Consider the following 23,847-nt stretch of genomic DNA (forward strand, 5'->3'; position numbering starts at 1 on the left):
TGGATTAGAGGGCAGAGAAGATACAAGCTTATTGGTCTCTCTTCTCCCTGTTGAGTGAGAGGAGAGCCCAGGCTGAGCAGGAAGCACTAAGCAGTTAAGTCAAGCTGGGCATTCCTAGCCAGGAAACTGCAGTTGCAGAGCATCCTGGTTCAAAGATGGTCAGACAGGCTCTTCCAGACACGAAGCTGTGGTGCATGGTAGTGGACTGAGTTCAAAAGAACCATAACAACTTGCCTGTGAAGCTGCTTCACTGTGCCCAGGACCATTAGCCCTGCACCCCTAGTCTAGCAGAGCCCTATGGTCACTGGCCGAGCAGAAGGGAAGGGGGTGTTGGTGGTTGATCGGAGATGGCACAGGGGAATGCCTGTGGAAGGAGGCCGAGTGAGGTGGTCTGGAGAGGCCCTCCTAGGAGTAGGAGGATGACCTGACTGCTCTCTTTGTAGTGCGTCACAGCAGCTAAGGGCAGCTTGATGGGGTTTGCCAGAGCAGCAAAATGGGAAGTTGCCTAGCAGCTTTGGTCTGGGACTAAGATTCAGAGCTACTGGCTAGAGCCAAGTGCACTGAATGAAAACATCTATCATGTAATGATTGGTTTCTCAATAGACATAATCTCAAGCGGTCACAAAATATAACACACATGCAATGAAGCGGGCATTCTTCATATGTTACCTTCCAGCTGTTGACATCAAACTGTCACATAAAAATTAACACATATGGAATCGATGTTTTACATTAAAAATCACTTTCAGGTATATTTTCTCATGGGTCCTTTACAATTTTGTAAGGCAAACACAGCAGGAACAATATTTTTTATCATCTGTCTGGTCTCCCTCTCAATTGCCAATAACAGAGATCTAATTATTTAGGAACATATAGTACAAGCAAAGGTTCCTAATCTAGTGTCTCAGACAACTGCAATGTCTCTAACTAGTGAGTTCATATTATCTTTAAAAAGTTTAAAGATGGGCATGGCTGTAAACAAACATCTACTAATCATTTAAAACGCAACTTCTTCCTAATATTTTTGCCAATGTGACAAAGGGCGGGGCACGAGGCCTGGAGTCATGTTTGTCCCTCCATAGAGGTGCGTCTGGGCATGCACAGCAGCAGGCACATGACAGGAATGCGCCACTTTCAAACACAATGACATGTGGGTTTCTTAAGAATCAATCACAGAACAAATTGTTTAGTCTTCAGTAAGTCAGGAAGCACTGATGAATAAGAGAATTTAGATTTTTCAGTAAATTCTTCATATCTAATTTAATTTCACCACACTTGAATTACTATGTTGAATTTAATAAGATATACTGTGAAAATAACAGATTCCTAAGATACATTTGATGAGATTTTATAAAATTTCATATAAGGAGAGTATCAATCTATTGGTTTATTTGAGTTTTATTAAAGTGATCAGCATCTTCAATTTTCATCTAAAATTAGAAGACAATATTTTATCACATCCTATTATTCCATATACTGAAATGGCATATCTTTAAAGAAATATAAAACAAAACTTTTGATCATAATGAACACTAAGTAAGACCCAATCCTTTAAATACTGGCTTCAGTTCTAGAATGAACGAACACTTGTGGTGTCTCTGAGCTGTTCTGCTCCAGAAGTCAATCTGGAAGGACTGAGCTTCAGCATAGCCAATGTGATTTTCATCCTTCCTTCTTAGATTCTTACCAAGGAAACAGACTCTGGCACCATGCCTCAGCAGTGTCCAGGCTTCTATGTGAAAGACGTAAGGTTAGGGAGTGCAAAGGGAGCCCTCTATACATTTCTGACTTCCAGCGTGAAGAGTAAGATATTAGAAGATGGAGGCAGTGGTGCAAAACACCCGCAATCCCAGCACTTGGCAGATGGAGGCAGGAGGATGTGGAATTCGGTCATCCTCTGCAGCACAGTGAGTTTGAGGACAGCCTGGGCTATATAAAACTGTCCCAAAAAGTATGGGATGGAGATATCTGTATAAATTTTCAAATGGAGATGTTTAATGGAGAAATAAAGTGGAAGGATCTGAAAATCCATCATAAATTAAAAGCTAATTAAAAGTACCAAAGCACAATTGAATTCCCACTCAAATGCATGATTGTTTTCAAGCCTTTTCATGTCCTATACCATCATTGGCTTTAGTGGGGAACAATTGATAAATAGAACTATATCTAGGGAGAAGTTTACAAATCAACAAGAAGCTGTGCTACCTCTTGACGTTTATTATAGTGCCTTTAGTTCTTATTGCATATATGGTACGTGCCCATTACAAGTAAGGAATCTGTGCATGTAGGATGCTTGGTTCAGTAGAAGAGATGTCTATTGCTTCTCTGTTGACAGTCATCAGCATGCAAGCGTAGTATTTGGTGTGTAGGGTTATTGTTTCAAAAGGTGAAAAACTTCTTAGCTTTAACTGAGGAGGGAACATGATCTTTATTGGCTTATATGCAACGTTTAATTTTGGTTGTATGCAGAGTTTGCATAGTTCATGATTAGTTTCTAATGAAAAACTAGATGTGCTGTCAGTGACCTCGATGATCAGGTGACAGTGGCAAACAGAAAAATTTGAAGAAGAGGCATAACTTTTAAAGTAGAAAGGTCAGCCAGAACTGCCTGAAACAAAAAAAAAAACAAACAAAAAGAAATTATTAACACCAATGTCTGTCAAATCAAGCACAACATAAACCCCAGTTCAGGGTGATCCTGGCGGCGAGCCCCTCTCAGTTCTTCAGCTGGCTTCAGTCTCTCACGGGGCTACACTTCCTTCCTGGAATCTCTGAACATGTGCACAATCTAAAATGCACATAAGAAGAGAACTGAGCTCAGCCTTGCACCTTCCTCACATCACAGGCAACGGGAGTTTAGAGAAGGTCTAGCGTTTCAGCTTGGTTCTATTAATAAACCTCCATTATGAACCCTAGACCTGTTACTCTAGTGTAGAGAGTGACTGATTGTGGGGAATCATGTTGAGATGCGGCTAATATTTACTAAGTTGCACGACATAGAAGCATCCTCTTCCCTTTAAACACAACATGTAGGTGCCTATTTGAAGGACAAGACTTGCATCTCTCTGAGAAATAACACATACATCCATGGCAGGCACTATTTGGCTGAACCATATCTCAGGTATAAACTCTACCACTGAAAGAAATCAGCTTTAAAGTTTATCAGTGGTTACACCACGGAGAAGACTGACACCTGCCCCCCAACAAGAGTGAACTGCAAATAGCCCATCCCATGGGCTCCTGCCCCATAGACTGGTGCTAGTCTGAGCCTTCCATCTTAGAAGTTTTTTTTGCAGCAGGCTGCAATTAATGCAGAAACTCATAACTGGTCAAAGTCTGAGAAAAGGTGATTGACAAGTACTCAGTCCTCCATTAAAGCTCAGGAACAACATGGAAGAGGGGCAGAAAAAATGCAAGAGGCAGAGGACTTGGTGGGAGGCTGTGAGCCTGTGTCTTCTGGACAAGACAGGGCCATTGTCCCTCTGAACTCACACAGTTGTGGTCATCTCCACGAGGCCTACACAAGTTTAAGCCTGTCAGAATTCCACTCTGCATGGGGGAGAGGTTCACTAGGTTCTCACGCTCCAATAGTTAATGGCTGATGGAGAAGGGGCTCATTTTCTCAGTGGTGTAGTGGCTGATAAGTTGACCACGCTTCAGTAAATAATTTTACACCCAAGCTCACAAAAGCAACCCTAATTAAACCCCAAAGATCACACATACACAGTGGGGGAGGGGAGTAAGAAGCATGGGTACCGATTAATGGGAAAGAGGATTTTATCAAGAGTCAGAGATGAGACAAGGTGACAACAGCGGCCGGAACTGACCTGAATTCACCACATACTTACTACATACATACATATGAAAGTAATTGTCAAGGGGAAAAAAGGCACAAACAGAAAATATGGTGGAGTACCAGCAAGATCATGACTGAATTCTGAAATGGACAAAAACACACAGATGACAGGGAAAAAAGGAAGGAGAGAAGAAAACCAGCTTTAAACCGTTAATTCACCACTGAAAAGAACCCAAAGCTTGGATGGGGAGAACTTCCTTCAAACACATACTATTTAACTCTTTCAGTTAGTGTTCTTGTTTGTAACACATGGGCAAAGAAAGTGTACTATAGGTTCCCATTAAAACCACTAGGTCTTTGGTTTCCCATAATGGTTATAATGGTTTCCTGAAATAATCTTGTTTATGACCCCTCATAAGAAGGTTGTTTTCAAGTGATTAGGGAAATTTGAGCACTTAATAATACTTAACTCAGAATTTATAGGTTTTACCCGAGTTACACAATTCAGCTACAAGAAGTGCGTTCCTGTGCACCAGACACTAGAGCGATGGCCTGGCGGCCTCTCGGGAGCTATTTCCATCCCATGGCAGTGAAACTTATCCTTACTTCAGCTGCAGCCAGTGATGTCACCTCCATCAGGTTCACTGCTCGGAAAGCAAACACGGCAGCTGCCAGCACTGGAAAAGAATGCACACTATTTCAACTGTGGCCTCCTCAGCAGCTTGGACACACATGCTCTGCCCACAGCCACCACACAAAGCAGAAGGAGCGTGCAGTGCAACTGTTCCCCTGCCCTCTCCCCTAAGGAGCCGTTGTAAGTGGGACATCTATTCTAGAAAACAGCGCCTGGCCACTTCACGGAGTGAGTCCCAAAGTTTGGGGGAAAGAACATTGGGTGGTCTCAAAAAGTCATTTATAAACAAACGATTTCCTTCACACCAGCAACCAGCACCGTAACTGTTGAAGTGAACGGCGCTCTAAGGGTGGTCTTTCAAGTCAGTTTTCTTTGACACAGATATTTCTAGTATATGAAATTGAGACGCCTCAGATAGTCACATGAAGTTAAATTTTAAAAACTCATGTATTTGAGGGAGGTGTCCCAATATAAACATGAGTGTAAAACCGTTTAAAAGTGATTTCTCTTGTTATATTTATATATTTATGTACTCATTATTGGCTTGCATAGAGCTATCTAAATGCCTAGCTCTACGCAGAAGGTTGTTGGAAGGCTAATCTTAGTATTTACTTTGTTAGCTACAAGAAAAATAAGTTGAAAATTCAAAAACATATAGACAATTTGAATTTAGTAACAGACATTAAGTAGAAACATTGGGACCATCTGTTTCTGTTAAACAAGCACGTACTCTTTATCAGTATAGGAGTGACCATGAAACTCCCAGCCATTGAGGACCCATTTTCTAGATAGGCAACCCTGGTGAGAAAATAGAATTGCCTGGACAGAACCCCTGACTCTACCATCTTCCTTCATGGCCTGAGCTGGTAGTGCACTCCCTACCCTTCAAGCACTGAAGCGGGAGGTAAACTTGATTTGGAAGACTGGTTCTTGGGTTCATTGCATAGCCAACACAAACCTTTTTATATGATTTTACTATGAGAAAAACCATGGCAGCTAATTTTCACGCCATCCACTGAGAATTAAGTACTATTATCCGGTTCATTTTGCTAGTGTAGGAACTGAGGCATGGTGAGCTGGCTATCCTGTTTCTGGTCACAGGGAGAAACAGAGCTGATACTTAAGCCTGGTTCTATGTCCTGTGCATGTGACCCTTGCATGATTTCCCTATTGAGTTCAAAGGCAAGGAGTAGGACTCGGCCCTGACATCAGAGACTGTGCTCAATTAGGGAGGGTCAGATTGCTGTGCCTCAGAGACTCCAGACGTGGCCTGTGGTGGTCCAGGGCCCCGACAGGAAGGTTGTGCTTGAGGAGCAGAATCAGGCCCTTGCTGATCAGGTCTCCAACTCACCCCATGAAAAGAGCAGTGCAACCAGGGGAGCTCAGGCATTTTGCGTGCAGATGAGAGACTTTTGGGATGTCTGGCAAGAGCATTATAATGAGACAGAAAAGAAAACCCTGTAGAAAACTCAGGGATAATCAGAAGATAAATTAAAATGAATCAGCTGGAACTATTAAACATGAAAAAAGGGATTAAGAGATCTGGATCAAAGGGCTTTCTTTCTCTTTAACTGAAAAGAGTTAAGAAGGAATGTAAAGTCATGGAACATGATGTTTACAAGAGTATTAAATCCATTTCTGTAGGCTAACAATTGTTTACTGCTTCCCACTATCTGGAATCATATTTTGGACAGTGGAAACACTTTAGAGGCTAAGAAATATGACTCCCACTTTCATTTCTGTATATAGTTGAGCAGCTGTGAAAGTTTGACAGGATGTCCAAATATTTTCTGCATCAGGAAAGAGTCCTAGATGGTGGCCAGCTGTGCGTCCGAAGGTAGAGAAGTCCACTGACTGAACTCAGAATCCAAATGGGAGAGCATAGCCTTTATTTATCTTGCTGTCACATCACACAAGTGCCTTTCTGCTTGCTTCATGTTGAGTTTGTCCAGCCCCTCTGTACAGAACAGAGTGGCTTGCCATGGAGAGAGGAGCTATACTTTGGGGCATCCTTAACTAAAGTCATGCTGCATATGAAATGTGGAAACGGCTGTGTTCACTTTGGGTTTTTACAACTATTCTCACTACTTTAACCTTAATAAACTCTATCATGACATCAAAATACCTCTGTCTTCAGCTCTTCTTTAGTGGTCTGCCAGTCATAATTAAGGACAGATATATTTATGAAGAGATTTCTTAAGACTCTATAATAACATATTTGATGTTAAAAGGTGGCTCTTAAATACCTGCATCAAAACTATATGACATAATTGATAGAAATATGTGTATCTCTTCATGAAGTGATCTATAATTATAGACTTTTCTGTGAATTCCAAGGTTGGGAGCTCCAACACTCCAGTTTCATCTGTAGATGTTCAAAAATTCTTGTAAGCTTTGAGAGCATTCAGGCAAGTGCATGGATGCAATATATGGATCAGTTTCTGTCTCTTTGCCAGTCCGGTTTTTATTCATGCACTGAACTAATTCATGCATGAACTAACAGAGTACCTGGTGAAAGCAAACCCAGTATTCCACATACTTCTCTCTCCCTTTCTCTAAGCTAAGGCAGTGATGAGGGACAAAACCGGAGACCTGGAATCTGACGAGTCCTTGAAAGTTTTCTAAATCAAAGCTTCTTTCATGGGAAAACATTTCCACTTTCCAGGTGGCAAAGCTCACGCTACTCAATTACTCTCCGAGAAAGCACTTCTCACACCATGCTCACCCACCATCTTCTCTGGAATGACTAGAAACTGAGGAGTATGCTCTTCAAAGTTTGGGTATACCCAAAGAGAGTAGCCTGGTGAAGTCTAAAATCCAGACATTTGTGAAATGGTAGCAGAAAACCAGACTGCTTTGATGGAGGACTCTCATTGGTTAATAAAGAAACTGCCTTGGCTTTCTGATAGGGCAGGATTTAGATAGGTGAAGTAGACAGAACAGAATGCTGGGAAGAAGGGAAGTTAGTCAGATGCCATGCCTCTCCTCTCTGAGACAGTTGCCATGAAGCCAGCCACCAGGTCAGACATGCTGAATCTTTCCTGGTAAGCCACCACCTTGTGGTGCTACACAGATTATTAGAAATGGGTTAAGCAAGATGTGATAGTTAGCCAGTAAGAGGCTAGAGCTAATGGGCCAGGCAGTGTTTAAATGAATACAATTTGTGTGTTGTTATTTTGGGTGTAAAACTAGCCGTGTGGCATCTGGGCGGGATGAAAAGCAGGCCTGCTCGTCCCCCCACTACCCTGCTTAGTCTGGAAAATAGAAGACTCCAGGGAAAGATGGGGGATTGAGAGCAGAAAAAACATGAAAGCATCTTGGTTTAAAAGGGGCATATTTGGAGCTGTAGAGATAACTCAATGGTTAAGAGCACTTGCTGTTCTTTAATATAACCTGAGATCAGTTCCGAACATCCAAGCAGAGTGGCTCACAAGTGCCTGCATTCTAGCTTTGTGAGATTAGATGCCCTCTTCTGGTGTTTGTGGGTACCCCCCCACACACACAAATTTTAAGTTATGTTATTTATTTTGTGTGTGTTCACATATGTATGTGTGTGGGTGTGAGTGCCACAGTGCACATATGGAAACCATGCTATGTGTGTGGAAGTCAGAAGACAACTAGTGGTTCTCTCCTTCTACCATGTAGGTCTGGAGGATTTAACTTGGGTTGTCAGACTTAGCAGTAGGTACCTCTGCCCACTGAGCCATCTCAAAGGCCCTATAAGGGGCACGTGTTATACATAACCGTAAGCAAAAGGCAGGATTACCTAGCACTTAAGCATAGAACAGAGGATAAGGGCGCTTGGTCAGCAGTGTGTGAAAAGCTATAGGATGCTCTCTGACACTCCTGCATTCCTAGATGATCTGCCACTGTCCTTCAGCTAAAATGATGAGGGTAGACTGTTCTTCCCTAACAAGTTTATATGAGCGTTAAGACAAATGACGGATGCTGGGAGTTGTTAAAGCATCAATCAATGTCAGGCTGACTGCACTTGAGGTGACATTTATCTTCATGTACTTTATAGTTATTCTAATTTCACCTTTCCAAATGTCACCCAAATACTACGAGACTCTGGCATTCCAGAAAACGTTAATATGGTGCCCAGAGAATATTCTTGGCACATTATTTTTCTTATTGCTACAATATCCCAGAGAGGTGATTTTAACAGTAAAGGCAGGAAGCAAACAAAACATGGCCAGGTTTTCTGCACCCCATATGTTGTTGCAAAAATATCCTAGTTGTTACTTGAATTTTCTAATAATCCCAGTGACAAGGAACTGAGTCAGCTGTGCACTAGGGTGCAGACCACATAAGGAATCTGTACGTGGAACGTCACAGTCTGATTGGTATACACTTGTTGTATAAACTGTTTAATCATTAAAAATGGATGAATCTATGGCTTCCTCGAACAAGAAGAAGTGCCCCCCCTTTAAAGAGAGAATACCTAAGAGAAGAAATTTTGGCACCAGGGTAGAAGCCAGAGACTACTAGCAAAAATGAAGAGGTTTGGGATGCAGGATAAACCACAGTCCAGAAGAGGCATGCCTTGAGCTATGCAGGGGGCTCAGCCTCTGAGAAGGGCATGGGACAGAATGTTCTGAAGCTGGGGGTTAGAGCATAAGGCAAGTATATCTGCTGCATAAACCCCACAGAGACAAGGACTCAGCTGGAGTAGGGAAGTTAGGTGGGTGTATCAAAGCACAGAACTTCAGAACCTGTCTTCTAGGCCTGCTCAAGCTATTAAATGTTCAATGATGAATGCAGACCCATCTCTAATGACTGTAGGTGAGTGTCAGACAGGAAACGGGCTTCATGTAGAAACAGCATGGGTTTCACAAACAAGCACTTACTCTTACCAGCAAGAATTTCCAGAGAGTTGTATCCTAGGATTCTATCCCACAAAAGCAAGAGTTGATCTGTAGCTAAGTATCCAGAAAAAGCACGAACCATCCACTTAAATGATATACGAAGTCTGTGGACAAGAAAATTAAGAATTAATTGTGTCGTTAGATCCTCTCCTCAGAAAAAGCAATATTAGAAGAATCAAACCAATTCTGTTTTTATTATAAATATTTTGAGACTCCTTATTTCCTAAAAGCTGAAAAAGGTCACTGGCAAGCAGGTGGGTCTTCAATCTGATGTCCCTGAACTACTAAGAGGAGGAACTGTGTACGATGGAGTTCATGTTTATAAACATCTTACACTGATCAACAGTTATATCTTAATTTTCGGCAAGCCATGACATTTTGGATTGTTGTTCTGAATACTTTTAAAAATGTTCGGTGCTTTTATATTTTTCAGTTCAGTAAGTTTTACCTGTACATCTCAGCCAGACTGCTACATGGAATGAATAAAATAAAGTAAAGCAACAAGTAGGAAATATGGAAGAAAAATGGTTTAAAGCAACAACATACCTTAGGATTCTTATTTCAAACACTTCATTTTAATGAGGAGGTCATAAAAACAAATTCAATTGAATTTATTTTGCTACAAAAAGTTCAAAGATATATGAGATACCACTTTTATAAATCATTTATATTACAATAACAGTTTTCCCTGAGAATCACAAAATGAGCCCTTTGGTTTTACTGTCACAAGAGATAAATAAACCTCTCATATTTCTGTATTGTCTATGAGCATCTAAAAGTCACTTGACTGTACCTGAGAGGTCACAGTCAAATTCTTTGTGGAATTAGTCTAGATTTTAATATGATTAAGTATAGGTCAGTGGTATTTACAAATTAAGCCTTTTGATTGGTTTAAAATCAAACAAAAACTTTGTCCATAAATATTTTAATATTGAAAAATACATCTAAATAATTATATTCAATCACTTTCATTTTACTCAAATTCTCAGTTTCTTGGGGAAGAAACAGTATCTCTCTTCATATAACACAACAATGACTTTAAAAGCACAAACTTGTTGGGGATAATTTAGCATAGCAGAATCTACCCTTGGAGGTATACAGTGCCCTGAGTTTTATATGAAGAATGACAAGATGAAAATTGTAAAATTGAATAGTAAAATAATTATTTGAAAAAGATGAAACATAATGATACAACCTCCAAGTTACTGAGTAAGTCTGATAGACTTAAATGAGCAAGGAAAGACTCGAATGAGCATATATCCATAGAAATATGATCTAAAGAAATCTCTAGTCTCAACAACAGAAAAAAATCATTGGAAAATCAAGTAACAAAAATTAAAAGAGACACATAAATAAAAAGCACGTATAGAGTTTCAAGCACCTTGCGGGGTGGGAGAGCACGACTGAAAGCATGGGCATGGTGTCACTGTACCCAGGAGAGGAGGAGTGAGTGTGGGCACAAACACACTGCGAGATGGCAGCTAACCAGAAAGTCCTACAGTGTGACAACAGATAGGAATTCATAAGATGATCAACAGAATCCGACAGCATAAACTCAGAAGAATCCAAGTCTAGATATATTGCAATCAAGTTGCTGAAAGGTAAAGATTTGAGTTTTGATAGCAACCACAGAAAGGATTAAAATAATCCTTCATGAAATGATCAGTAGAATTTCAAGCTGTTCAGACACTCAAGCTTAGAATTTTTTTAAAAGTGGAATATATACATTTACTAATAAAATACAATGGAACAGGAGGCACCTACCTGTGAAGGCCCAAAAATGTGAGCCTGTTTCCACCTTGTCTGAAGGTCAGAGAGTCTGGGGATGCACAAAATTGTTGACAACAACCAGGGCTACACATCCTGACCCAGGATGTGGTTACTTGGTTCTTTTGACTTTGAGATGGCCCATATGGGGAGATACACTCCACCCTGAAAAATGGTCAGGATGTGCAAGCCTACTTCTGCTCCTTCTTTTGAAACAGGAGGTTTGACCTTGGGAGGGGCTGTATTCAGGATATTTGGGCTAGGGTAGGTTCACTGCCTAAACAACAAAATGTTAATAACTTGATATCTCAAGGTATTGAAGCAAAGAACTGTTCAAGTTGTCCTTTGTATTGTGTTAAAGAAGTCTTTTGTTGCCTTCTTTGCCCTTTTGTATTGGGGTATAAAAGTGTATGGAAAATTAAATGCAGGGATTTCAGTATTCACTGAATCTCCCGCTGGACACTGTTCTACGTCTCTGTTTTATTATTTTCACTTGCATCTTTGCTCTCTTTACTATTTTTCTGATTCCCATACCCCTACCCTGGTAAGTACTATTTTTGTTGAAGCTGGTCACCAACACCTACCAAAGATCATTCATCAACAGGGCAAACAAACAATGAATGGTATGGATAAAGTGGAATAAAAATAGGTCAGTTTTTTAAAGTAGCCAGAAGTAAATGAAAAGAAAGAGCATAGGAAACAGAAAATTCTAGAAAGATAGATTTCAATAAAATAATATCAATTATGTTAAGTAATAAGTGGCATAAACATAACAGTTAGAAGACAGATTACTATATGGGAAGAATCAACTATACTTTGACAAGAAACGTACTTGAAAATTAAAAGCATTGATAATTGATATATTAAATTAAAAATAGAAAACACCATGCAATTAAAATAAAGTTATCATGGCTATACTGGTATCAAGTATAATAGATTTATGGTCAATAACTAAGGACAATAATTGGGCCAAATCTCCTTAAAACATCTATTTAAATTATATATAATAATGAAGGAAGAAGACATCTACAATTGTATAGAGACTAATATTGCTCAATAATTAAGAACAAAAAAAACTGACAAAGAGCTGAATAAAAGTAGAAAAAAGGCATTCCAACATGTGTTAATTTATTGACATTTATAGACTTATGCCAAGTATTTATGGGACACAAATCCTTCGTGTGTATGTGTGTGTGTGTGTGTGTGTGTGTGTGTGTGATGGTTACAGAACAAGTTTTAGGAGCTGGCTCTTGTCTTTCATTCTGAGGCAGGGTCTCTGGCTGTTTCTCAATGCTGTGCTGTATACTCCAGCTGAGTTGCTTGTCTGAAGATGTCTGGTACAGCCTTCTGTTTCTGCCTCCCATGTTGCCACAGCAGTGCTGGGATTGCAGATGTACACTACCACATTCAGCTTTTTATGTAGGTCCTGGCACTGGGAGGTTGGGTTGTCAGGCTTGTATATCAAATATTTTTGCACAGAACCATTTCCTTGCTCCGAGAACATAAATTCTTTTCAGTGGATATGCAACATTTGTCTTGATTGATTATATATAAGTCAAAAATAAATCTAAAAAAATTCAAAGCTCTGAAGTCATATGAAATGTGCTGACTAACAACAGACTCTAAACAGATTGCAATAGTGGAAAAAAACTCTAACATTTCCAATATTTGGAAAGTAATATCACATTAAATAATATCACATTAAAAAAATTATGGGGTAGGGATTAAGGCAGGGTGTCTCATAGTCCTGGCTGTCCTAGAACTCACTATGTAGACTAGGCTGGCCTCAAACTCATAGAAATCTTTCTACCTCTGCCTCCCAAGTACTGGAATTAAAGGAATATGCCACCATACCCAGCTCAATTTTGAATTTTTTTAATAAAATGTTTTTCATATCCTTCTCCCTCCCTATCCACATAACTCCTGTTCTTTTGCTGTCTTAAAAACCCCATCAAACCCCAAACCAAAATGTTTAGGTGGGGCTTCACCCCAGCCCCTGGCATCCATTCTAAAATGTTTGAGTGGAACTTTCCATTCCAAGGCCCCTCCCCTGGGAGTTGCCACAGTCCAGATTCCACCTCTAAAAAAGCCCACAAAACGGTGATCCCTCCCCAGGGAAGGTCAAGATTACTCCCACAGGCTATTTAAACTGCCCCCCAGAAAAAAAAAAAACATGTGGTCCTTCCGGTTCTCCCCCCCCCATGTTTTCCTGGAGGGCCACCAGAGAGGGCATCCATTAATTTGGTCTGATTTGGATTATTGCATCAGTGGAGCGGTTTGTTGGGCCATAAAAACTTTATACAGACACACAAAAAAGACAAAACAACTACAAAACTCACAAAACAACAACAAAACCCATAGGGTCTGTTTTGGGTTGGTCAACTATTTCCAGGCATGAAGCCCATCTTGAAGTATGGTTGATATACCCAGTGCCATTACACTGAAGAAGCCCGTTTTTTTCCCTTTCAGCAGGTATCAACTGTAAATAGCTTCTTGGTTAGAGGTAGGACTTTGGGCCCTCTTCCCCTTCTCTTGTATATGCTGTCAACAGTCACTGTGAGTTCATATGTGTATCAGCCATGTAGTATCTGGAAGACACTGTTTCCTTGGATTCATGCACAAACTCTGGCTATTATAACCTTTCTACCTCCTTTTCACATAGTTCCCTCTAAGGGCTGAGTGCTCCAAAGCCTCTCATTCTCAGAACATTGTTCAATTGTGGGTCTCTGTGTTAATTGCCATTTCCTGTAAGAAGCTTCTCTGATGAGATGAGGGATGCACTGATTTATGGGGATATCACTATATCATTAGGAATCATTTAATTGCTACATTCATTTAGTAGAATAATAGTAGTAAGTTTTCTCTAGGGACTATTATCTATCTAGTTCCTAGACTTGTTAACAGTTAGTTAGTTCTATCTCTGGTTCTTGGAGTTGCTAGCAGTTTCAGGTATGGACTGTATCTCATGGAGTAGGCCTTAAATCCAATAAGAATGGGTTGGTTACTCCTATAACATTTGTGCCACTATTGTACCAGTGGGTATATCTCTCAGAGTTTATAGCTGGGTGAGACTGATGATTATTTGTGTATAGTACCTTCTAGCAATATGAAAGCTAGTCAGTAAGGGTCTAATAGAAGCATGAATGATTTCTCCTTAAACATTACTGGTTTTAATATACTTGATGATCAAATATGAAATCACAAAGGAAAATCAAACATTTTTAATTGAATGAGATGATAAAATATAAGTTTACTGGGATGAGGTAAAATTGACTCTGAGAGAAATCTTTAACAATAATGCTTGTATCAAGAAGGAGAGGTACCATAAATAAGAGTAAAATAAACCCAAAGCAAGTATAAAGGAAAAAGAATGAAAGAGCAGAAATGAGAGTCACTGAAACTGTAAAACAAGAGAAAACTTAACAGGACATTAAGACATAAAATTCATTCTTTCAGAGATGGTTAAAGTTAATAAATCCCCAGGCAGAATAATCAACAAAAGGAGGTAGGGCAGGGATGCACTGAGCCCTATCCTCAGGACGAACTCCAACAAGAGAACTGACTGATGCAAATTGTCCTCTCATCTCCGCGCGCGTGTGTGTGTGTGTGTGTGTGTGTGTGTGTGTGTGTGTGTGTGTGTGTGAGAGAGAGAGAGAGAGAGAGAGAGAGAGAGAGACAGAGAGAGAGGGAGGGGGGGAGAGGGGGGGGGAAGGGGGGGAGGGGGAGGGGGAGAGAAAGAGAAAGAGAAAGAGAAAGAGTGAGAATACATAGTTTTCTATCTATCTGCTCTGCTGGGCTTTTTATACTTCCTCCTGTTGAGGAATTTTAAGTCACTAAAATCTAAATGTAGAGTTCTTGTAGTGATTTAAAATGTGGAAGTAGACTAGAAAACAACTACCAACATTTTATTTTCTAGCAATGAACTAAACATCTTCAACCCAATAAAGAAAAAGCCCAGTTATATCCAACTTTTAATCTCCCAACAGTGAGCAGAGATCGGTGACCCTTTAAAGAGCTCACTACAAACTATTTTTGCCACATTCCTGTTTTACAGTCTCATTTAAGAATACAATACTTTTCAAAAGAGGCCACAAAAGAGTATCAATTCTGAATTATCAAAGGACAAAGAAAATATTGTTTCTTAAATAACACTTGAAACCTTTTTCAGATCCAATGGGCATCAGAGAAATGCCTTCTATGTCTGTATCTTGTCTATTCTCACAGAACCTGGAAACAATTCCATAAGGTCAGACTTCTCTTCACTTTTAAGATAAAGAAATCGAGATATCTTGATTTAAATATAAATATGAATTTATAGCTCACATAACTTTACCTGGATGCACAGCTTAATAGAAATAGAATTTGCAGCTGGATTGTATTTATATCTACTAAGGCAAGCACTTGTTGTAGATTTACGTATGAAGAAGACAAAAACCACACTTGGTTGCCATTAAGTCCTGAGGCCTTAAAGAGTTAGTGTCCTTTCTTCACACAGACCAACCTGAACAGTGTGTGAGGCTGCTTAGAGAGGATAGGAGCAAAGCTCTAACCTAGATAAAAGCATTTAAAAGGAGACAGAGCCATTTACTGAGGTCAGAGCTAACCCACATATTCACCAATATTCGCCTACTACTCAAACTGAGATCAGTGAAGCAAATGCGAAGTTCTCTAAGAGAAAACGCAGGACCGTGCTGGGAGGGGTTTGGTCTCTTCCCTTTAGTGAAGCCAGCAAACTTTAACCTTATACAGGGCACAGTTGGGTTCTGATAACTCTAGTCCACACTGACTTGTACCGCATTTCCCAGGCTCTATTTGTTTCCATAAATGTTCTCATTGTGAACTGAAGTTAGATGAATTTGGTGGTCCTTTTACCAGACACAGAACTCAATAGGATCCCAGTCATTCTTCTCAGCACACATTTTTCAGTGCTGGACCTGACCCCAGAGACTTGCACATGCTGGACAAGTGCTTCCCCACCAAGCTGCGTACCCAGCCCTCTACTAAGAACCTTATTGTTTCTTCTTTTGCAATACAGATGCACTTAGTGATTGGTACTTTTGGGGGGAGAATGTCGCCGTACTTCCTGGAGGACAGATTGTGGCTGTGTGTGCAGGCAAAGAGCAAGGGTGCTGTTTCCAGCTTCACCATGGGAAAGCATTGTGAAGAGGCGATACAAATACTCACGGCTGAGCTCCGATTTCTCTCAGGTGGTAAAAGAGTTGGGGAAGATAGGTTTGAAGAAGAGTTTCAAACAGCAGACAGAGCGACACAATACCCTGCATCAACAACGAGTCAAAAGAGAAATAGTTTAGTCTTTTAAACACAAACTATGGTAACACATCATTAAAAAAGACAATGCATATTAATATGCTTTGTGAATCAAAACTGAGAACACACCAATGGATCTCTGACACCATATTTAACAGTAAATTTTTATGTGGTCATAAATATGCATTGTTGACCTGCTAAGCAGTCTCCTTTTAAACACAACAGCCCCCACCCCACCATGACTGGACCACTCAAGGCAAACATAAGCATCTTTACAGAAAGCCTGCCACTTTCTGAGCCACATAGCACCACTGAGGTCTAGTAAAAGTAGTTTTCTGTCCCAGTTCCCAGGCATTTCCTGGTGCTTTGCTCTCCCTGTCCCTCTTTCCCATGTGTGTCTGTGCCTCCAGCCCCACCCTTTCGAAAAACACTGCCTGCTTTTCTCACTTCTTTGAATCACATTATCAAACAAAATCACATTATCAAACACATTATCAAACAAAAAATATAATTGTTATCAAATAAAAATCTAATCATCATCAAATAAAAATCCAATTATTATCAAATAAAAAATATAATCATTATCAAATAAAAATATCTGGTTACTAAGAATAAAAGTTTTGCTTGTTTCATAAATTTACTTTTTAAAAAGGGGCACTATTTGTAAAGTAGAAGTAACCAATTTAAGCAAGTTATTTTGTTTTTTGTTTAAGTGTTTTTATTCCTTAGCAACTCTAACTAAGTTTTTCTGGAACTCAGCAATCGTCAGGTTGCTCTTTGTAAGGAAGTTTTCACCCTCTTTTTGAGTTTCTAAACTGTCATGGTTTTAAATAGTTGCAGTCTGGCTTTAATCCCGAACATGAGATGAGTGTCAGTCAATTCCCCAGAGAAAGAAGGAAAGGGGCGGGGCTAGAAGGTGTGTGAAGGCGTAAATCACAAACAATCCCACACCAGTTTGGAATTATGATTAATAGAATGGTTATTTATTTAAAGGGGAAAAAACTTACAGATCACCGTCCCAGACAACAGCCCTCTGCGCAATCAGGAAGGGAGCCTAGTCGTCCGAAGCGGAGCCGGAAGCCAGAGAGCGAGCGGAGGGAAGTGGCCGCATTTTTAAAAAGAGAGACCACGCCCCAATGGGCTGGTATCTCAGCGGCTATTGGCTGAAGGAGCAGAAGGAGCTCCCGCAACACCTCCCCCTTTTGTTTAAGTAAGAGAGTTCTAAACCTACTATGAAATTATATACAATAAGCACAAATATCCTATTCCAACTAGCTTAAGTCTTGTATAATAAATAACTTGGCCAAGTCATGAGAGGAAAGTAACTACATTTATATAGTCTTCAACCCCATCGAAGATCTGAGAAGGAAAATAATGTTACCTGAGTAATTAGGAAGTGCATTCAAACCACTTCTAAAACATGCAACAAATCACAGAGACAACTAGCTACCTGGACAATCACCCAAAGTCACGTTTGCAGCGTTGAAGCAACCAACTTTGGCTAAGGCCTAACGTAACTGACATACCATTTTCAAAGGCAAGAAACTTTTCAGAACTATCTTACCCTGTCTTGGCAGGATATGACAGTCCTGTTTTATCCATTTATGGATGCTCTGTATCTGTCAGAGGTTGAGGTATGGGCATTTCTTTGCCCAAAGGCCAGTTCTGCCAAGAAGAAAGGCTCCACGTGGAGTGTCTTTGGTGCTCAACATTCTCTCGGGAATAGATTGGTGTTGCCAGGAGCAATTGTGTCTCACTACCAAATTATTTGTCTACCATGGAACTCTGAGTTAAATTAAAGGCCATTTTCTACAGCTCTTTGAAGAGGTTGAAGATTATCTATCTATTCTGAGTATAATCTCTAGTTATCTAACAAACCTGATTAGTCTAATTATAAATGACAAACATAGATGACTACTGATCTATATAATTCTCAATATCTATCTAACTTAAAGACTAAGACAATAAACAACTGTGCAATAAATGAGGACAATATCCCCAAATGTAAACAATGTCATTATACAAATAATATCAGAGGTAGAAATGTACATTGCAATATGATAAATATCTCAATATGACAATTGTTTTAAACAGAGTTAGAAGCATACTCTCATACAATAGAGGTAGAAGCATACTCACATACAATGTTCAATATGCAAGAATCAACACCAATGCAATTTTCTAATAACAATAATTCACAAATACCAATCATCCCATCAAACCAGGTAATTCCCCCCCCTTTTTTTTTTTTCATAAACACCCCTGCGTCCATATAATACCTCCCCCATCCCCTCAACCCTATACCAACTACTAAATGATGTCCCTAAACCAGAGGGCAAACTCTGTTGGGAGAGGGGGCGTCGTCCTCTAAGATTGCTTCTAGCTGACATGGGGGCGACGTTCTTCTCAGGGGGTCCCATGAAAGCAAATGATGGTAAAATTCCCAGAATAACATTTGGTCGAGGAAATTGTAACTAGCCTCTGAGTGTTTTGAGGAGGTCCGGCCAGAGTGTTGTCAAAATTGTACACCATTTGAAACTGTCTTGTGTAGTTGGTACCAAAAAAAAGACCAAAAAAAAAGGTCTAATTTTAGCGCTATTAAAAACATGACGTCATAGTAACCAGGTGAAATTGATGTTGTGGGGCCCCATCTTCATCCTGGAAACTTCAAAGATTACTGAAGGAAAATTTGTTGTTTGTTACAGGAAAGGTAAACATTATCTACAAAGACATATACAGACATATATATTTGATGGAAGGTATAATAAAGACAGACACAGATATGAGGAAAGGCAAAGAAAGTTTATCAAGTATCATCATCATCATCATCATCATCATCATCATTATTACTATTATTATTCTGTCCCATTTCATGGCTCCTGACCTGAGACAGAATCTCTGAGATATCTCTTATCAACAGGCTTGGAATTGAAGAGGGACTGAGCCATAGTCCAACTCCAAAACCAGCTCTATATACATATAAATAAAAGCACAGTAATGTGTATATATATATATATATATATATATATATATATTTAAAAAATGTTTTATACTTACTAAACCTATTCAGGTTCTGTGTTGATCCATATTAGGTTGTAACTAGTGTCCATCCATCAGTATTTAAATATCCAGGGTCCCTTAAGTTCTTTGAAGATGAGTGGTTTCCTGTGGAGATAAGAAAAGAACCCTGCCCCCAACCTATATGCTTTTCTTACCATCAGTATGATCATCATCCTTGTGAATGAATTATTTTTCTTTTCCAAGAGGCTTCTCCTCTTCAAATCGAACCTTTATTAATTTTGATGGTATCCACAATTTTTCTTCTCCTGTGGAAACAAGAGCAAAACCCCTTCCCCAACGTAGCACATCTCCTGGCTTCCATTGAGAGGTCAGCACATCTTTGAAATAAATTGGTTGATTTAGTTCAGCAGACTTTTCCATTATCCAATGTCTTTCTGCCGCTGTTGTTCCTTTCTCATTAGCGTTAAGAAAATTCAAGGTTAATAAAGCATTATGCAATCTATTTCTAGGGGTATTTTCCGTCCCTTTTTGTTTGTTCAGCATATCCTTTATAGTACGATTTGATCTTTCTATAACTGCCTGACCTGTAGGATTATTTGGTATACCTGTAATGTGTTTTATATTATAATAATCAAAAAAGCGTTTCATTTTCTTAGATACATATGCTGGACCATTGTCTGTCTTTATTTGTGCAGGTATACCCATGATGGCCATAACTTCTAATAAATGTGTGATTACTGAATCGGCCTTTTCTGAGCTCAGGGCAGTAGCCCATTGAAAACCTGAATATGTGTCTATGGTGTGGTGTACATATTTTAATTTACCAAATTCCATAAAGTGAAACACATCCATCTGCCAGATTTCATTCCTTTGAGTACCCTTTGGGTTACTCCCTGCAGGCAACGGTGTTTGATTATAGAAAGAACAAGTAGGACATCTCTTTATAATGTCCTTAGCTTGTTGCCATGTAATGGAAAATTCTTTCTTTAGGCCTTTACTATTGACATGATGCTTTTTATGAAATTCTGAGGCCTTCAACACACTTCCAATCAATAATTGATCAATCTCTGCATTACCTTGTGCTAGAGGACCAGGCAGACCCGTATGGGACCGGATGTGTGTTATGTACATTGGACAAAGCCTATTCCTAATTATATCTTGTACCTGGATAAACAATGAAGTCAACTCTGTGTCATCTGGAATAAATTCAGCAGTTTCAATATGCAAGATAACTCTTTCAGCATATTGTGAATCTGTAACTATATTAAGAGGTTCTTTAAAGTCCCTTAGCACCATAAGAATGGCATATAATTCTGCCTTTTGGACAGAATTATAAGGGCTTTGTTCCACCTTACTCAATTCATCTGACTTGTAACCAGCTTTCCCTGATTTATTTGCATCAGTATAAAACGTACGGGCTCCAGTTATTGGAGCATCACGTACAATTCTAGGAAGAATCCAAGAAGTTCTCTTTATGAGGTTAAGTCTATCACTTTTGGGATAGTTGCTGTTAATTTCTCCCAAAAAATTAGCACAAGCTCTTTGCCATGGTTCATTGTCTTCCCATAACTTTTTTATTTCCTCAGTAGTAAAAGGCACTATAATTTCTGCTGGGTCTATACCTGCTAGTTGACGAAGTCTCAGCTTACCTTTTATAATTAATTCAGAGACTTTTTCCACATAAGTTTTTAATTTTTTACTTGGTTTATTAGGCATAAATATCCACTCTAAAATAGTATCTTCCCTCTGCATTAAAATCCCTGTAGGAGAAATTTTGGAAGGCAATATGACTAGGATGCAGCTAAGATTTGGGTTCACCCTATCCACATGTGCCTCCTGTAATTTTTCCTCAATCATTGTCAGTTCCTTTTCTGCTTCAGCTGTCAGTTTTCTGGGACTATTCAAATCTTTATCACCATCTAAGGTTTTGTTTAAATGAACTATTAGATCAGGTGTTATCCCAACAGCTGGTCGTAGACTGGAAATGTCTCCTAACAATCTTTGGAAGTCATTAAGAGTCTGTAACCTGTCTCTCCTAATTTGTGCCTTTTGCGTTTTAATTTTCTCTAACCCTATTCTGTAACCTAGGTAATTAATAGAATTTCCTCTTTGAATTTTTTCAGGGGCAATTTGTAATCCCCATTTAGGCAAGACTTTCTTTACTTCTTCAAACATCCTTTCCAAAGTATCTTTATTTGAATCAGATAACAAAATGTCATCCATATAATGATAAATTATTGACTTGGGAAATTGTTTACGAATTATTTCCAATGGCTTACTTACAAAATATTGGCACAATGTGGGACTATTGAGCATCCCCTGTGGGAGGACAGTCCATTGATATCTCTTAGTAGGCTGAGAATTATTATAAGTAGGAACTGTGAAGGCAAATTTTTCTCTATCCTTTTCTTGTAAAGGTATAGTGAAAAAACAATCTTTCAAATCAATAACTATAAGAGGCCATCCTTTTGGTAATAGAGAAGGCAAAGGAATTCCAGATTGTAGTGGGCCCATAGGTTGAATTACCTTGTTGACAGCTCTTAGATCTGTCACCATTCTCCATTTACCAGATTTCTTTTTTACAACAAACACAGGAGAATTCCAAGGGCTGGTTGATTCCTCAATATGGTGAGCATCTAGTTGCTCTTGTACCAGCTGTTCCAATGCCTGTAATTTATCTTCAGCTAAAGGCCATTGTTTAACCCATATTGGCTTCTCAGTTAGCCATTTTAAAGGTAGGGCTATTGGTACCTCTAAAGGTTTGTTAGTTGCTTTATGTTCTTGTACAGCCTGAATGGCTGGTGACCTTTGTGCATGGTACTTTATTACATCCTTCCCAGAATTATGAGTTCCTGAGACTGCAGGAATGTTAATCTGGGTATTCCATTGTTGTAGCAAGTCACGGCCCCATAAATTTATTGCAATATTGGCTATATATGGCCTTAGTCTTCCTATTTGCCCTTCAGGCCCTATGCATTCGACCCATCTTGTGCTTTGTTTTACACGAGACAGGGTTCCAATTCCCAGGAACTGAACATCTACCTCTTGAAGAGGCCAATTCGGATGCCAAGATTCTGGAGTAATGATACTTACATCCGCACCTGTGTCTAATAAGCCTTCAATAAAAATGCCATTTATACAGACTCTTAGCTTTGGTCTTTGATCATTAATAGAAGTCTGCCAAAATATACGTTTACTCTGTCCTACTGGATTTTTTGACTCGTCCTCCACATGTAATTCATTATTTAGACCAGTATTACTTTTTACAGCAGAAATTGGAGCTTTTAGTTTTCTTGGTGAGGCACGTTCTCCACTGTGACTGGGAATGACTGGGCCACTGTTGGCTTGGGGGCCTGCGAGAGGCCCCTCAAGGGGTTTCCCGATGGTATCGGGTTTCCTTGTCTGTCTGTTGTTGACCTGCATTCGTTGGACCAATGTCGGCCTTTACCGCATCTCCTACATATACCTGAAGGCCGAGGTCTCCTATTTTTGTCATTCCTAGAAGAGATATTATTCCTAGAAGTTCTTTTTCTGCAATCCCTTTGCAGATGCCCTAATTTACCACAATTAAAACACCTGGCAGTTTGATGTCTCCTCATTGCTTTGGAAATTGCTTCTCCTACCCAAGATTCATCATTGTAGCTAAACGTCTCAACATTCATCGTATGCTGAATCCATTCATCCATAGGTGCTGATCTAGACTTTAAAGGCCCAATTATCTTTTTGCAATCTACATTTGCATTTTCAAAAGCTAGAGATTCAAGAAGTATTCGTCTAGCTTCTGGGTCTGTTACCCCTATGTCCAGAGCCTTAATTAATCTTTGCAAAAAGTCAATAAAGGGTTCTCTCTGTCCCTGCCTAATCCTTGTATATGATTCCACCCTTTTCGCTGGATCTTGTATTCTATTCCAAGCATTTAAGGCTGCTTGGTGACATAGACATAATACTTCTTCGTCGTAAAGAGCTTGGACCTGTGGATCAGCATATGCTCCTACACCAAGAATTTGATCTTGGGAAACCTCCACACCTTTTGCTCTTCCTTGCTGTTCCATATGTTTGGATTCTTCTCTGAAATAAATTCCAAACATCAAGGAAGGTCCATCATCTAAAACTGCAGACACTAACTGAGAGAAATCATGGGGGGTAGCTCTGACATTAGAGGCCCAAGTCTTTATCATTTCCTTAACAAATGCAGAGTGCAAGCCATAATTAACAACAGCCTGCTTAATTTCTTTTAGATCATTCAGTTCTATTGGCTTCCATCTAGCATCTTTGACTCCCTTTGAGCCTTTGGAAGTTGATGCTTTGTCAGAATTAATTACAGGGTATGTCGCTAAAACCCTGGGTAAGCCAGTTCTAATAGCTGGTGGTGGTATTGTAGCCTGTCCTTGTGCCTCCTTACTCTGTTCACCAGCTCCAATAAGTTCTTCAATCTTTTCAAATCTTTTTATCATCATCTCTCTTAAATCCTGAATCTCCTGACCTGTATGTGT

At 39.5% G+C, this 23,847-nt stretch overlaps 1 protein-coding gene across 1 annotated transcript in view; it reads right to left on the minus strand.

The window, feature by feature from the left end:
- Window positions 1-641: 641 nt before the first annotated feature.
- The window catches only part of Tbc1d19 (TBC1 domain family member 19), a 123,335-nt gene continuing 100,129 nt past the window's right edge, over window positions 642-23,847 (minus strand). The window contains exons 18-21 of the mRNA XM_038348808.1: window positions 16,250-16,341; window positions 9,287-9,402; window positions 4,403-4,473; window positions 642-2,608 (exon numbers count right to left, since the gene is read on the minus strand). Of these exons, the coding sequence (XP_038204736.1) occupies window positions 2,534-2,608; window positions 4,403-4,473; window positions 9,287-9,402; window positions 16,250-16,341 (354 nt within the window). The 3' untranslated portion in view covers window positions 642-2,533. The remainder of the gene's footprint in view (window positions 2,609-4,402; window positions 4,474-9,286; window positions 9,403-16,249; window positions 16,342-23,847) is intronic.

The sequence above is a fragment of the Arvicola amphibius genome, chromosome 1 (genome assembly GCF_903992535.2).
Source record: "Arvicola amphibius chromosome 1, mArvAmp1.2, whole genome shotgun sequence".
Classification (NCBI taxonomy): domain Eukaryota; kingdom Metazoa; phylum Chordata; class Mammalia; order Rodentia; family Cricetidae; genus Arvicola; species Arvicola amphibius.